This window comes from Propithecus coquereli, unplaced genomic scaffold (genome assembly GCF_000956105.1).
Source record: "Propithecus coquereli isolate 6110/MARCELLA unplaced genomic scaffold, Pcoq_1.0 Scaffold12, whole genome shotgun sequence".
NCBI classification, from domain to species: Eukaryota; Metazoa; Chordata; class Mammalia; order Primates; family Indriidae; genus Propithecus; species Propithecus coquereli.
The window spans coordinates 5,484,349-5,496,834 of NW_012136080.1; the positions used below are offsets into that span (position 1 = coordinate 5,484,349).

The following is a 12,486-nucleotide window of genomic DNA, read 5'->3' on the forward strand; positions in this document are numbered from 1 at the left end:
GCACTGCTTCTTCCACGTCTTTTTCCTCACCGTATGGCACTGGTTGGGAAGTACTCATCTTCCTCAAGTCTTCAGTTAATTCCTATGGTGTGGTGTCTATTAGCTCTTGAATTTCTCCAAGATCCACGTCTTGAAACCCTTACCCCTCACCTTTATTCTCGTATCCATGATCTCTTTTATGATTTCCTTGATTGGCTCTGTCATAAAGTCTGTGAAGTCACACATAGCATCTGAACATAGTTTTCTCCTGTAAGAATTTATTGTTTCGGGCTCGATGGCTTTCCTGGCTTTTTCTATAACAATGATGGCATCTTCAATGCTGTAATCCTTCCAGACTATCATCATGTTCTCTCTATCGGGGTTCTCCTTCATAGTGTCGACAATCCTTTCCATGGAGTACCGTGTGTAATGAGCCTTAAAGGTCCTAATGATCCCCTGATCTAGAGGCTGAATTAAACGAGTTGTGATTTGGGGCAAGAAGACCACTCCAATGCCTTTGGTGTTGAACTCATGGGGTTCTGGGTGGCCAGGGTCATTGTCTACTATCAAAAGAACTTTAAAAGGCAGTTCCTTACTGACAAGGTACTCCCTGTCTTCAGGAACAAAGCACTGATGGAACCAATCAGAAAAAGGGTTTTTGTTGTCCAGGCCTTCTTATTGTACAACCCAAAGACTGGTATTTGTCTTTTCCCTTCAAGGATTGGGGATAGCAGCTTTATAGGTAAGGGCAGTCTTGATCATAAACCCAATTGGATCGGCACAAAACAATAGAGTTAGCCTATTTCTTCCTGCCTTAAATCTCAGTGCTCATTTATCTTCCTTACTAATAAACGCCCTTTGTGGTATTTTTTTCCAGAATGGGGCGCTTTCATCTGCATTAAAAACCTGTTCACACAGATACCTGTTCACCTCAATTATTTTCTTAATGGCATCTGGGAACTCATCTGCTGCCTCTTGGTCAGCAGAAGCTGCTTCTCTGGTCATCTTGACATTTTTAAGCAAAATTTCTTTCTAAAATTATCAAACCATCCTTTGCTGGTATTGAATTCTCTAGCTTTAGATCCTTCACCTTCCTTTTGCTTTAAGTTGTCATATAATGACTTGGCTTTTTCTTGAATCATATTAGAGTCTAAAGGTATGCCTTTCTTACAGCAATCCTGCACCCACATTGAAAAGCTGCATTTAGAATATGAGATAAAAAGATATTTTGCAAAAAGTGCAAGCTTTTCACACCTATTGGGGTAGCTGCAGCAATGGCTTCATACCTTTCTTTTTCCTTTTTTACTGTCCTTATGCTTGATTCATTTATCTGGAAATGGTGGGCAACTGCAGCTACAGACTTCAATCTATGTTCTACATCAAGCAATTCAACTTTTTCATGTAATGTCATGACTTTGCTTCTTGGGAGCACTTCCAGCCTGACTAGTGGCACTTTGTATGGGTCCCATGGTGTTATTTGAGGTTTACAGTATTGCACTAAACACGATGAAAAACATGGGAGAACCATGAGGTCATTTTTTACTAAGATGCTCAATTTACTGAAGAGAGAAACTGCTTACACAAAGATGACTAGTGTCACATGGCATTTTAAGCAGATACTCACAACACTTGAACTCATTGCAACAGCAACAGGAGGTGGCTACAAAATTATTACAGTAGTAAAGTATGTACTACAGTTAATTTTATGCAATTATGATTTCGTACTGCATCTTTGTTTACATTTCTCTTGAATAAATGGCACCATGTACAGTCTGTGTTTGTAAGTTTTGATACATTTTAACTTTTTCTAATAGGTTTATATACATTTTATGGTAGAAAATGATAAAATAGACCAGTATCTACATACATTTTATACATTCATGACATACCTTTTTCTTAATTTTCTGATATTTCTAGGATATGTGGTTTGTTTGTGAGTTTTTTCAAATTGTTGCAAATCTCCAAAATATTTTCCAATATATTTATTGCAAAAAAATCCACCTATATGTGGACCCATGCAGTTGAAACTCGTGTTGTACAAGAGTCAACTGTATTTTCAAGCAGAACACTTGTAAAGTGCTTGCAGAACAAATCTAGCAGATGATTTTATTTACTGTGTTGGGCAAGATAATGATGCGAGTGAACCAAGTCATGGGTGGTGACAGCTTACTCATCTGATAACCTCAGCTCCTAAAACACACTGAGATCCGAGGACTTTGAAAAAAAAAATCTCTGAGCAATCAAATCCAGGCCACGTAGGCTTGGCCTGACATTCTGTTTGTTCTCCCCAAACGGGAGTGCATCGGGCCCTCATTTTCTTTCAGGTAACATAAATCTATGAAATCACAGGGGAGATGCCCACTGCTCAGCAGACTAGAAGCAGCAATAGAAGGGGGAAAAAAAGAATGGCGTACAAATAGACAGGTAGCAATTCAGTACAAATTAGCAGTAGGAAGTGAGAGCTGAACTGACCTCAGGGAAGGACCTGAACAGGCATGGCAGGCAGGCCATTGAGCAGGTTAAGGGGCCTCCAAACCTAACTGCTTGGGGGATCACTGCACCCACCTGCAGCATCTCAAGAGGACCCCAAGTCACTAAAACGAAAGGTCAAATCATTTTTGGCAAACAAAATTTAAGAAAACCAGGATATTCAGGATTCATTGCAGAAAATTTCCCATTAAAAGGACTAAAACAAAGGGTAATTAAAGCTTCCATCATTGGAAAGTTACCTTATATTCTACTGTACTCAGTGATGATGCAACACTGGCCATGCATGAGAATCCCCTAGAGCTTTTAGAAAAGAAACTTCTATTTAAAGAGGTCTGGAGTGAGCTGGGTTGTCTTTTATTTAGAGCTTGATCCTCCCTCCTAACCATCATTCTGAAAGAGCACAGAACTCATTCTCCTGCCAGAAGAGGAACCAGGCTCTCACTCAACCAGGAACGCAGGCGTCATCTCGGCCCTGGGCATGCCCGTGAACCAGGGGAGCAGGCAAGGGTCTTCTGCAGCCCTCTGCCTCTCCACAAACTACACTGTCCCCGAGCCAAGTGTGGACCACCTTGCTGGGAACACCCTCAGTTCTGTGGCAGCTTCTGTCCCTGATTCCTTCCTTCTTTTTCCTTCAAATTTAGTTTTTATCAGAATTATGCATGCACATAGTGTAAAGAGTCAAATAATTGTCTGCATTTCCCCTCCCCCAGAAGCAGTCATATTCAACACCTTCAGGTGATTTTTTTTCTTCTTTAGTATGTATGTCCGTATAACATGTTTATACTGTTCAGTTAGAATGTTTTTTTCAAGCATTACCTATTAAATTCCCCATATGAAGGATGAGAATTTTGCTATTTTTAATCTCCTCACTGACAGAACACAGGGATCTAATTGCTTCTTAATCCAGCTTTCAGACAGTTCTTTTTCTTTATCCTTGGCTTTACCCCAACTTCCAGAGGTACCTGGCGCCACCAAATCAGTTCTGAGCTGGTGGCCTGCCGTGAGAGTCAGGTGGCTTGTTGAGTCCCCCCACCGCCAGCTTTGGATTCAGCTTCCTTGAGTGGGCAGCTAAGCCAATTATCACTTGTTCAGCTGTTTTTCAGTCTCCAGAATTTTGTTGCTCCCATTTTCTTATGGATTCATGCCTTTAAAAATACCCCTTACTGTCATTTTAATGAGATTTTAGAAGGGAGTGGAGATTAAATGCATGTGTTAATTCACCATCTTTAACAGGAAGCATAGCATTGATTTCTTTTTTTCTCCTCCAGAGAACAATTTATTTTCCATTTAAAATCACCTGATTAAAAACACCCAGTTCACTGAAGCAAAGCAGTGTGGGTTTCCTTCTAGATCATCTTCCTATCCTTTATGAAGCAGATCAATTCAGTGACTACAAAGGAGATTATAACCCAAACATAGGCTACAGTTTTGGCCACTGAAAGAGAGAAAGAGATAGATATTAGAAAGTGGAAAAGACTTTTCCCCTGAAAGAATTTGGCAATTTTTTTAATCAACTTTTATAATCTTTTAAAAAATGAACTTTTATGATGCTTCTCCCTCTGCAGATTCCTGTTCAGCTCCCGTGGACACGTTCCTTACCAATCTTCTACTTGAGAATGTGTGTGTGTGTGTTCACCTGGGCTTATTAATTCACACACACGTATAGCCGTGTCCCTTCTCACTCACACAAGGGTGCAGATCCACGCATCCCACATCACGCCTGCACGATCCTATAATTGACTGGTCCCTTTGATTGGCACTGCTGACCTCTGAGTCTGCATGGATGCACCTGCCCTCTTGCCCTGTCTTGAATCCTCTCTTCCTCCTGGTGTTCTCCTATGGCACTACTTCCTTGTCCACCTCCTCAATGGAAAACACTCCTTTCAGAATTTCTCTACATGTCACAGCTTTCTGTACTATCTCAAAAGAAGAGGGGTCTTTCCCCTTTCTAAGGTCAAGTGTTTCACAACTATATTTCATTTCTGCCCTCCTTGTATCTTCTACCCCTTAATCTCTTTCTCATCTTTTAATGTCTTCCTCTTCACTATATCTTTTCTATTCCTAGCAACATGGTTTTCTTATTAAAATTTCTCTTTGCCCCCCAACTCTCTGTGCTACCATCTTCTCTTCTTAGCAGAGTGGATGACATAGGCAGGCTGCCTCCAACTGCCCATCACTGGGTTGCTTCCCCTGCTCTTTCCAGAGTCCCTTTGGGTCGTCCGCCTACTGAGGCCTGTGAGTTCCCAGCCTACCTTGCTTGGAGGTTGTCACTTCTCAGCATTAGTCTCCTGCCCTCTCCCTCTTCCCAATAATGACATTAGCATACACAAGTCCCTCTCTAAAAAAATCAATTACATCGCCAGCCATCTGAAACTGTCCAAAACGGGTACACTTTTAAACATGTGATTGGGGGTAAGTGTTTGACTCATTTCCACTGAATTGTTTAAATGTAGTTTTAACTAATAAAAATATACATTTGTGTTTTAAAAATGTGAAAAACTTCTATAATAATGCTCTCTTGTAGCACTTTGGTGACCTGTCTCTTCATTGCCAAGATTAAAGTTCTGCAAGCAGAATAACAATTACTTATCAAAAGTAAAATCTTATGCAAATGTCTTTTGAGCCCAATATAAATTAGCAATTCTTCATATGACTAATGACTATATGTCCTTACAATAACTGTAAACATAAGAAACAAAAGATCAAAGGACTCTAAAATAAGTACTCAGGATAACAGAAGGGCTGAGTAGGCGTTCAGCAGTAACTGTGAAACCAAAAGCTAATCTTTACTTGCTGCTTAAGATCTTTTTTTTTTTTTTTTTATTTTTTAATTTTTTTTTATTTCAGGGTATTATGAGGGTACAAACATTAAGGTTATAATTCATGTCTTGGCCTCACCCAAACAAGGGTTAGAGGCATGCTCTTTCCCCCTACAATGCTACCCATGTCCTTTAGTTGAGGTTTTAACCCCCCATCTCCCTAATCCTTGGAGAGTATTTCTGCCATGTGAGCACCCTAGTGTTCATCAGTCAGTACCAATTTGATGGAGAGTACAAGTGGAGCCCATTCTTCCGATCTTGTGGTGCCTCACTTTGGATAATGGGCTTAAGTTTAATCCAGGAAAGTATAAGAGGTGCTAGATCACTGTCGTTTCTTATGATTGAGTAATATTCCATTGTATACATATACCAAATTTTAATAATCCATTCATGGATTAATGGGCACTTGGGTTGTTTCCACATCCTTGCAATAGTGAATTCTGCTGCCATAAACATCTTTAAACCCAGAACAATTTGAACTATTACACAGTGGTTATTCTCCCCTGCCTTAAGCAAAATCACTAACAGACAAGACTCTTCAGCTTTTTAAGTACAAGCAAACATATCCCTTACTGAAATCAAAGCGACGAACAACATAAAGCCACATGATACTATAACAGAAATTATCAAATTTCATAAACCAATGAATTTGCAAAGAATTGGTACTACCTCAAATTAATAAATAGTTCTTTTCTTCTGATAAGCAGTTCTTTTATCAAATTCCACAAAGTCCACAATTTTCACAGCAATACAAGCATTTAATGGAACCAAATAATTAAAGTCAAATCACATTTAGTCAGTTATTGTTTGAATGACTACTCTGTGCAGACTGTCAGAACAGATGTCATGGGTAAAGTACAAAGAGTAACTTAATACACAATCTTGGTGCCACCGGAGGTTATTATCCTGTTTAGAAGATGGAATACGTTAATAAAATACACAATAACTGAAGAAGCTCCACCAACTGAAGCAAATAAATGGTTTGAAGGGCTGAACAGAATGGTTTAGGTAACATAAATCCTGGAATCATGAAAGCTCTCCTGGAAGACTGTTCAGAGAATTTAAAAAGAAGAAAAGTGCAGATCGGCAGAGAAGATGGAGATTAGTTTTACTAGAAGGGTGGCGTGTGAAAATCTGATTAAGTAGAAATACATGGGGAATGGGGAAGGGCAGCCCAAGGGAGGGTGGCTGGCTCATCCTCACTCCCTTTCCTTCCTCGCTGCTCCCAGAAGCATCTTCCTCAACTATTGCCATTGCCCCCCAGTCAGGTTCTGCCCCCGAAAATCCTCTGTACACAACTACTGCGGTCATTACCTTAAATGTTCATAATATTTAAGTCTCTCTCCTGTTCTGCTCAAACACCAACGTCTCCCTACTATCTCACAAACGGACTGGAGACTCCTAAGTAACACACAGTAAGTACTCAACATGTTTGTGCTTCCTTTCATATCTCCTGTTCATGAAGGTTCTAGAAGGCAACCAGTCATCATTTTTTCGTATTTTGGTACACAAGAGCTACCAAATACCTTATGCATTATCAAACGTACGAACAGATGTTTTAATCAACAAATTTTACATAATGTTGGCAAAATGGTGGGCCAGCTGGTAGACGACCTCATTCCTCCCAGTGAAGTTAGGAGCTTAGGCTTGATAAGAGACCCTGGTAAGCTACTGGATGGGCAGTGACATGATAAAATTGTGTTTGAAGAACTTGTTTTAGTTGTAGATTGTAGGGAGAATTCACCTGGAAAGGGTAGAAAGATTACTTTGATAACAATATTTTGTGGACAAGATGAGTAAAACGAGATGAGGATCTTGGCGTTTGTTGATCAGTTGCTAATGTGAAGGTTTTCATTCAATAAATACCAGAAAAGAAAACTGTCACACATATCCTTGTCTTCAATCTATTTTAAACGAGTTCATTTCTGGGTTAGAGGTGACTTTTTTCAAGGTAAGCAACAGTTACAGTCTCTTGATTTGAAAGAACAGCAACCAAAACACCTTAGAAAGTAAGGGTATTCTTATTTATGGCTTACAAATATTCTCCATTAGAATCTTCTAAATTAATACTCAAAAAAATTAGAAAATTAAAAGAACTCCATTTTGTGTATTTTTATTACAATGCAGGGTACTTAATTTTTTGGTTTCCCACAGCTGAAATTAACTAGATGCCTGTTTATGTAAGTATAATTTTATAACCTAGTATAACATTTGGATGCTAAATTAATGAATTTTTGAGCACTTGAAAATGTCGGTGCATTAAAAAGTGTCAGGAGGTTGTAACCGGCACTGATTCTCCTTTCTAAGAAGCCGTTCTCTCTCTGCTCAACCCCCCGTCCCGCTGTGTACTGAAGTCCCGGGTGACTGACTGTCAGGAAGTTTGGCAACACAGGTAACACCGGAGAGGACAGATTAGTGCAGAGGTTCTCAATCTTGGCTGTACATTAGAACACCTGAGAATTTTTAACAGCTATTAATTCCCAGCCCATAGCCCACATCCCAGACCAAAGGCGATATATTTTGAAAGCTCCCCCTGGATAAGTTTGTTATCCAGGAGTGAGAACTGCTGAATTAGTATTTTGTTTTGGAAATAATTTTCATATTTGATTTTCTTGATATAGTATCAAAAGGATGAAATAGTTTTTGGGCAAAATATATGATGCTAGGAATTTTATTCTAAAGAAAGGAAACAAACTTTCACTTACCTGCCTTCTGACAATGTACGATCTTTTCATACACAGCATCTGCATTTTCAATCAGTGCCTTGAGGGACTGAATCATCTGCAAAGGGAACACCCAGACGTGAGATTACACCTGACAACTAGCACCCTCCTGCACTCGTGCACGAGGCTCTGCTCCTGAAAACAGGCTGCTGGGATGGTGCAGAATGCTTTTTCATCTGACTTTCCACTGCTCAAGTTCCAGTGTGTATGTGACAAATGATAAAATTGTGCATCCACACATGAAGGTTTAAGATGTAAACAGTATTATGTTCTAGGTGGAGTTAGGCTAGTACAACACTGAACTTGAACCCTAAGCCAATACTGAACTCAATTCATTTCCGTGTGAAAAGCTATAAATAAATATGTGTGTGTATCTGTTCTGAGTTTTAAATTGTATTTTTGGTTATCCATTTTAACAAACTCTTCATCTTATAGAAAGCTTCAACACCTATCTATACACTTTACCCATTTCAGCCAAAATGTCTTCATCTGAAAATCAGTTTAAAACATGAGGATCAAAAAATAGCATTTATTTGATGCCATTCATTACTAATGACATCTCTCAAACCAGTATTTCTATGTTCCTGTCAATGGTTTTCAAAATGTTCAATTTTGATTTCTTGTTCCAAATTGCGTGTGCATGTTTTAAGAGCCCAAGCTTGAAGCAGAGAATCAGGGCACAGCTGATCAATTATTTTACTCACCAAAAAGTTAGCGAAAGATTTGCCTGAAGTAATCTTGTTGGCTCTAAAATTGCTATGAAAATGGGATAGCCAGATTCAGCTCTCATGGCCCAAATGGGTACAGTTATAAACTTGCCTTAGCATAAATTCTAAATTTTTGCATTTAAAAGTCCAAATATTTTGCATCACAATGTTACTCACTTATTTTCCATGACCATCCTATGTTAGATAACAAACACCCACCTGTTCCTTTCAATCTGCCTGTGCTTCTTTACAGCATTGATCACTAACTGCCACAGTAATTGCTTTATAGTACCTAAATATATGTAGTTTGGATTACTTGTATAGCTCAAAGAACACCATATTTTGATAATTTATATTTATGTAAACTAAAATATAATCAACATGCCTCTCAAGAAGTGCATTAGATTCTTAAAGTTAGTCAAACAGTATTTGTCAACTTCCACAGTTCTCAAAAAAGCATAGTAAACATCAAAAGTTTAAAAGCCAAAGCAGGCACTTTTTTTATGGCTTCCTAACATATCTGCATCATTCATGGAGGGTCTACCACAGGCAGCCCCTGTGTAGACTCTGGCATTCATGATCTACAGGATAGAGCCCCTGCTGTCAGGAAGTCCACAGCCCAGTGGCAGAGCCTGCACTTTGGAACTCAGTATTTTTTAATTCAGTCTTCAAGATCTGAGTCATTCCTGTAAATTAAAATATTCTATTTTACAGCTTGACATATTGAACAGGCAGTGATAAAAATGAATAGTTAAGAGCTCTATTATACTGATACAGAGTCATTTGTACCATTATATAATTTGCATACTGAAAAGGTTCATACCGTCATCAGTAACCTTTCTCAGCTTTGATGTCAAGCCAAATGAGAGACAGGAAAAAGCAAGGACTTCTTCAAGCAAGGATGGTGGTTGTCATAGCTTAGTATCAAAGAACTGGCCAACTGTGCCTCTATCATTCAAACAGGAAAAAGAAAAAAAAAACCCAAATAAACAATGAAGTGAACCTGTTCATGAAGCAAATGAGCGGGCCAGGAGCAGCAACAGAAGGAACGGGGAGAAGAAAACAGCAGCATTAAGTACAGGCTCACACATCCGGGCAAAGTGGTCAAAACAAATTCATACCAGGGATGATGCAGGGGCAGAGAGCACAGAGCATACGGGCTCCAATCCTGGTTCTGCTATTTATCAGCTTTGTCATCTAGGACAAGATATTAACCTCATAACCATAATTTCCCACCTGTAAAATGAGCTTATTAAAGATATAACACCTCATAATGTGAGGATTAAATGAAAGGATGCGTGTGGAGCGACTGGCACAATGAAGACACTTGCAAATGGTAGCTGTCACGGTTGACTCCCCATTTATCCAGCAGGCCTGGCAGAGCATTTTCTGGTAGCCCAAAATTAGCTGAGTGCCTTCCTTTCATATGCTCACTGGCAATGTTTCCAACACTCATTACTAATTTTAGTTTTACTTGAAAAGCCTGGTGTGATGAAGCTCAGAGAAACAACAAATTGCATTATTATTCTTAGAATCATCTTCCAGTTAAGTATCACCAAAGGTTAAATAATTAGGCCCCTTTCAACCTGTAAAATACATGCAGTGCTTAAAAAATGCACATCCACCTCAAGGGTCTAGACAGAGACACGCACTTGCCTCCTGTGCTCTGTGCTACTCGGGGGATCATTCCTTTATTCTGGGGACAATCATTTACTGAGGCCCTCTATTTGTGGGTCTCTGAGCTACGTGCTGAGGATGAATAAAGAACAGTTGCTGACCCTGGGACTATGATAAGGAGAGAAGACACACACAAACAGTAACTAAAATAAAATGAGGCGTTGCTATTGTAGCCTGTGACCTATTGGGTGTGATAAAGTTAAATACTCCTGAGCCACAGCCCTTTGGTGCGATATTTAAGGTGAGGTACTTGCGGTGTAATGGCATTTAAGTTGCTGCCCACAGAAGAATCTATTTGTGGCTTAGATTTCAATACAGGAAGTTCCTTTCCTGATAATGCGAGTGCCATGAGCAGTATGTAAAATATGAAGGAGACTAATACACCAGGATGGAGAACACAAACGTAGTGAGACGCTGTTCTCAGGTTTGGAAGTAAACAGCAGCAGGCATTTGTATCCCGTATTAGAGGGGAATTCCAGAGGGAACCAGCCTAGGAGAAGGTAGGTACACAGTAAACAATCAGCACAGCTTAGACAAGGCAGGAAGAAAACACATCCAGATCTCTGCAGAGATGATTCACTTTGTCACACCTGTTACGAAAGGTTTGCACGACTTCCTTTGGAAGGAGGAACTGCCAGTTTGTATCTTTTTATAGTTTAGGGGTACATATTTATAATTAGGGTATGTATTTAAATTAATGTATGTAAACAGTTTATAGTTCTTGTCCTTAGCATGAGTTTATTAATCCTCACTCAACCCTTGCAGCCTAAGTTCTCATTGAGTGTGAAAGCCCCGCTGAGCCCTCTTAAGGAAGCTCTCAGGACTGTGGGCCCCCATAAGAGTACCAGGTGAAGAGTCCAGCAGACCCAGAGGGCAGCGCTAGGTGATGGGCCTTCCTGCCGCCTACCCAGCTGACTTAGGTCTTCCTCTCATCCAGCCGACAATTATGGAATGTAGCACACATGGCAGTGAAGATATAGCAGGAGCTACATGGGGGTGCCAGCTAATCTAGTAGAGACCAGTTTCTGTCTAGGTCTGCTACTTTATAACAAGCTGTGATTATAAATAGTACAAGCGTTGGTTGAATGAATCAAGATGAAAGTAATTCAGTACCGCCTCTATATCAGGTATATACTCGGTGCTTTCTATTTCATTTAGTGCTCACATTATCCATGTGAGGTGGGTATTTAGGATGTTAGTTTTATAGTTGTGAATACCGAAGACCCACCTGGGAGGTAAGCAACCTTCCCAAGGCCATCAGGTATTACAGGCAAAGGGGTTTTAACTAGTAACTAAGGGGATTGGTATTCCATTTGACCTCGAAGTCTCTGCTTTTTCGACAATACCAGGATAGGCTTTGACAAGTGAGTAATAATTGCACAAGCAAAGAGGAAATGGCGTTCCCACCAGAAGGATGTGCAAAAGAGTGGAAATTGTGTGACTCCTGAAAGGCACTACACACAATATGGCAGCAGCATGTCAACGACTGACACTGACCCAAAGTTGTTTTTTGAAATAATATTTCTATAAAGCACTTTGAGAAAACTTTTTTAAAAATGATAATAATAAGTTACTTGGCTCCATTTAACAATTCATTATTATAAAAGAGAAATCATTTCTATTTAATGTGAAACTACTAGAAGAAGCACCTCAGATTAGACAAAAGCAGATGTGTGGGGAGTAATATTAAGAGACAAGCGAAAGGAAAAAACTGCTTTATCTTGTTTTCTCTGTCTATGCTGGTATGTCGATAGAATGCAAGGCCAAGTAGAATGGTTGACTTTTTGAGCACTATTGGCATTAAGGCAAATGCATGAATTTCATCAATGCCCTTTAAGCACATAGGTGTAAGTCTTGCAGTCAGACACCCTGCTGCCCGCCCGAGTAACTCCCCGCATGGATGCCTACATTGCTTATTCAGTGCAAGATGCTTTTATATAGTTGTTGCTAGTGGATTTTATATTAGTGACCTGTTAACAATGTTGCCTAAATTGCTGGAACTAATGCATTCAGGAAATCTATAGATTTAACATAGCAGAGAAACCCATTTTATAAATTTGATTAACTCTACTATAATATTTTAATACGGGA

General features: G+C 39.5%; 1 protein-coding gene across 2 annotated transcripts in view; it reads right to left on the reverse strand.

Annotated features, from left to right (window-relative positions):
- Positions 1 to 12,486, reverse strand: part of PLCL2 (phospholipase C-like 2) — a 189,056-nt gene that overhangs the window by 32,588 nt on the left and 143,982 nt on the right. For both annotated transcript variants that reach the window (XM_012663625.1, XM_012663630.1), the window contains exon 4: positions 7,994 to 8,069. In XM_012663625.1, coding sequence (XP_012519079.1) covers positions 7,994 to 8,069 — 76 coding nt within the window. The remainder of the gene's footprint in view (positions 1 to 7,993; positions 8,070 to 12,486) is intronic.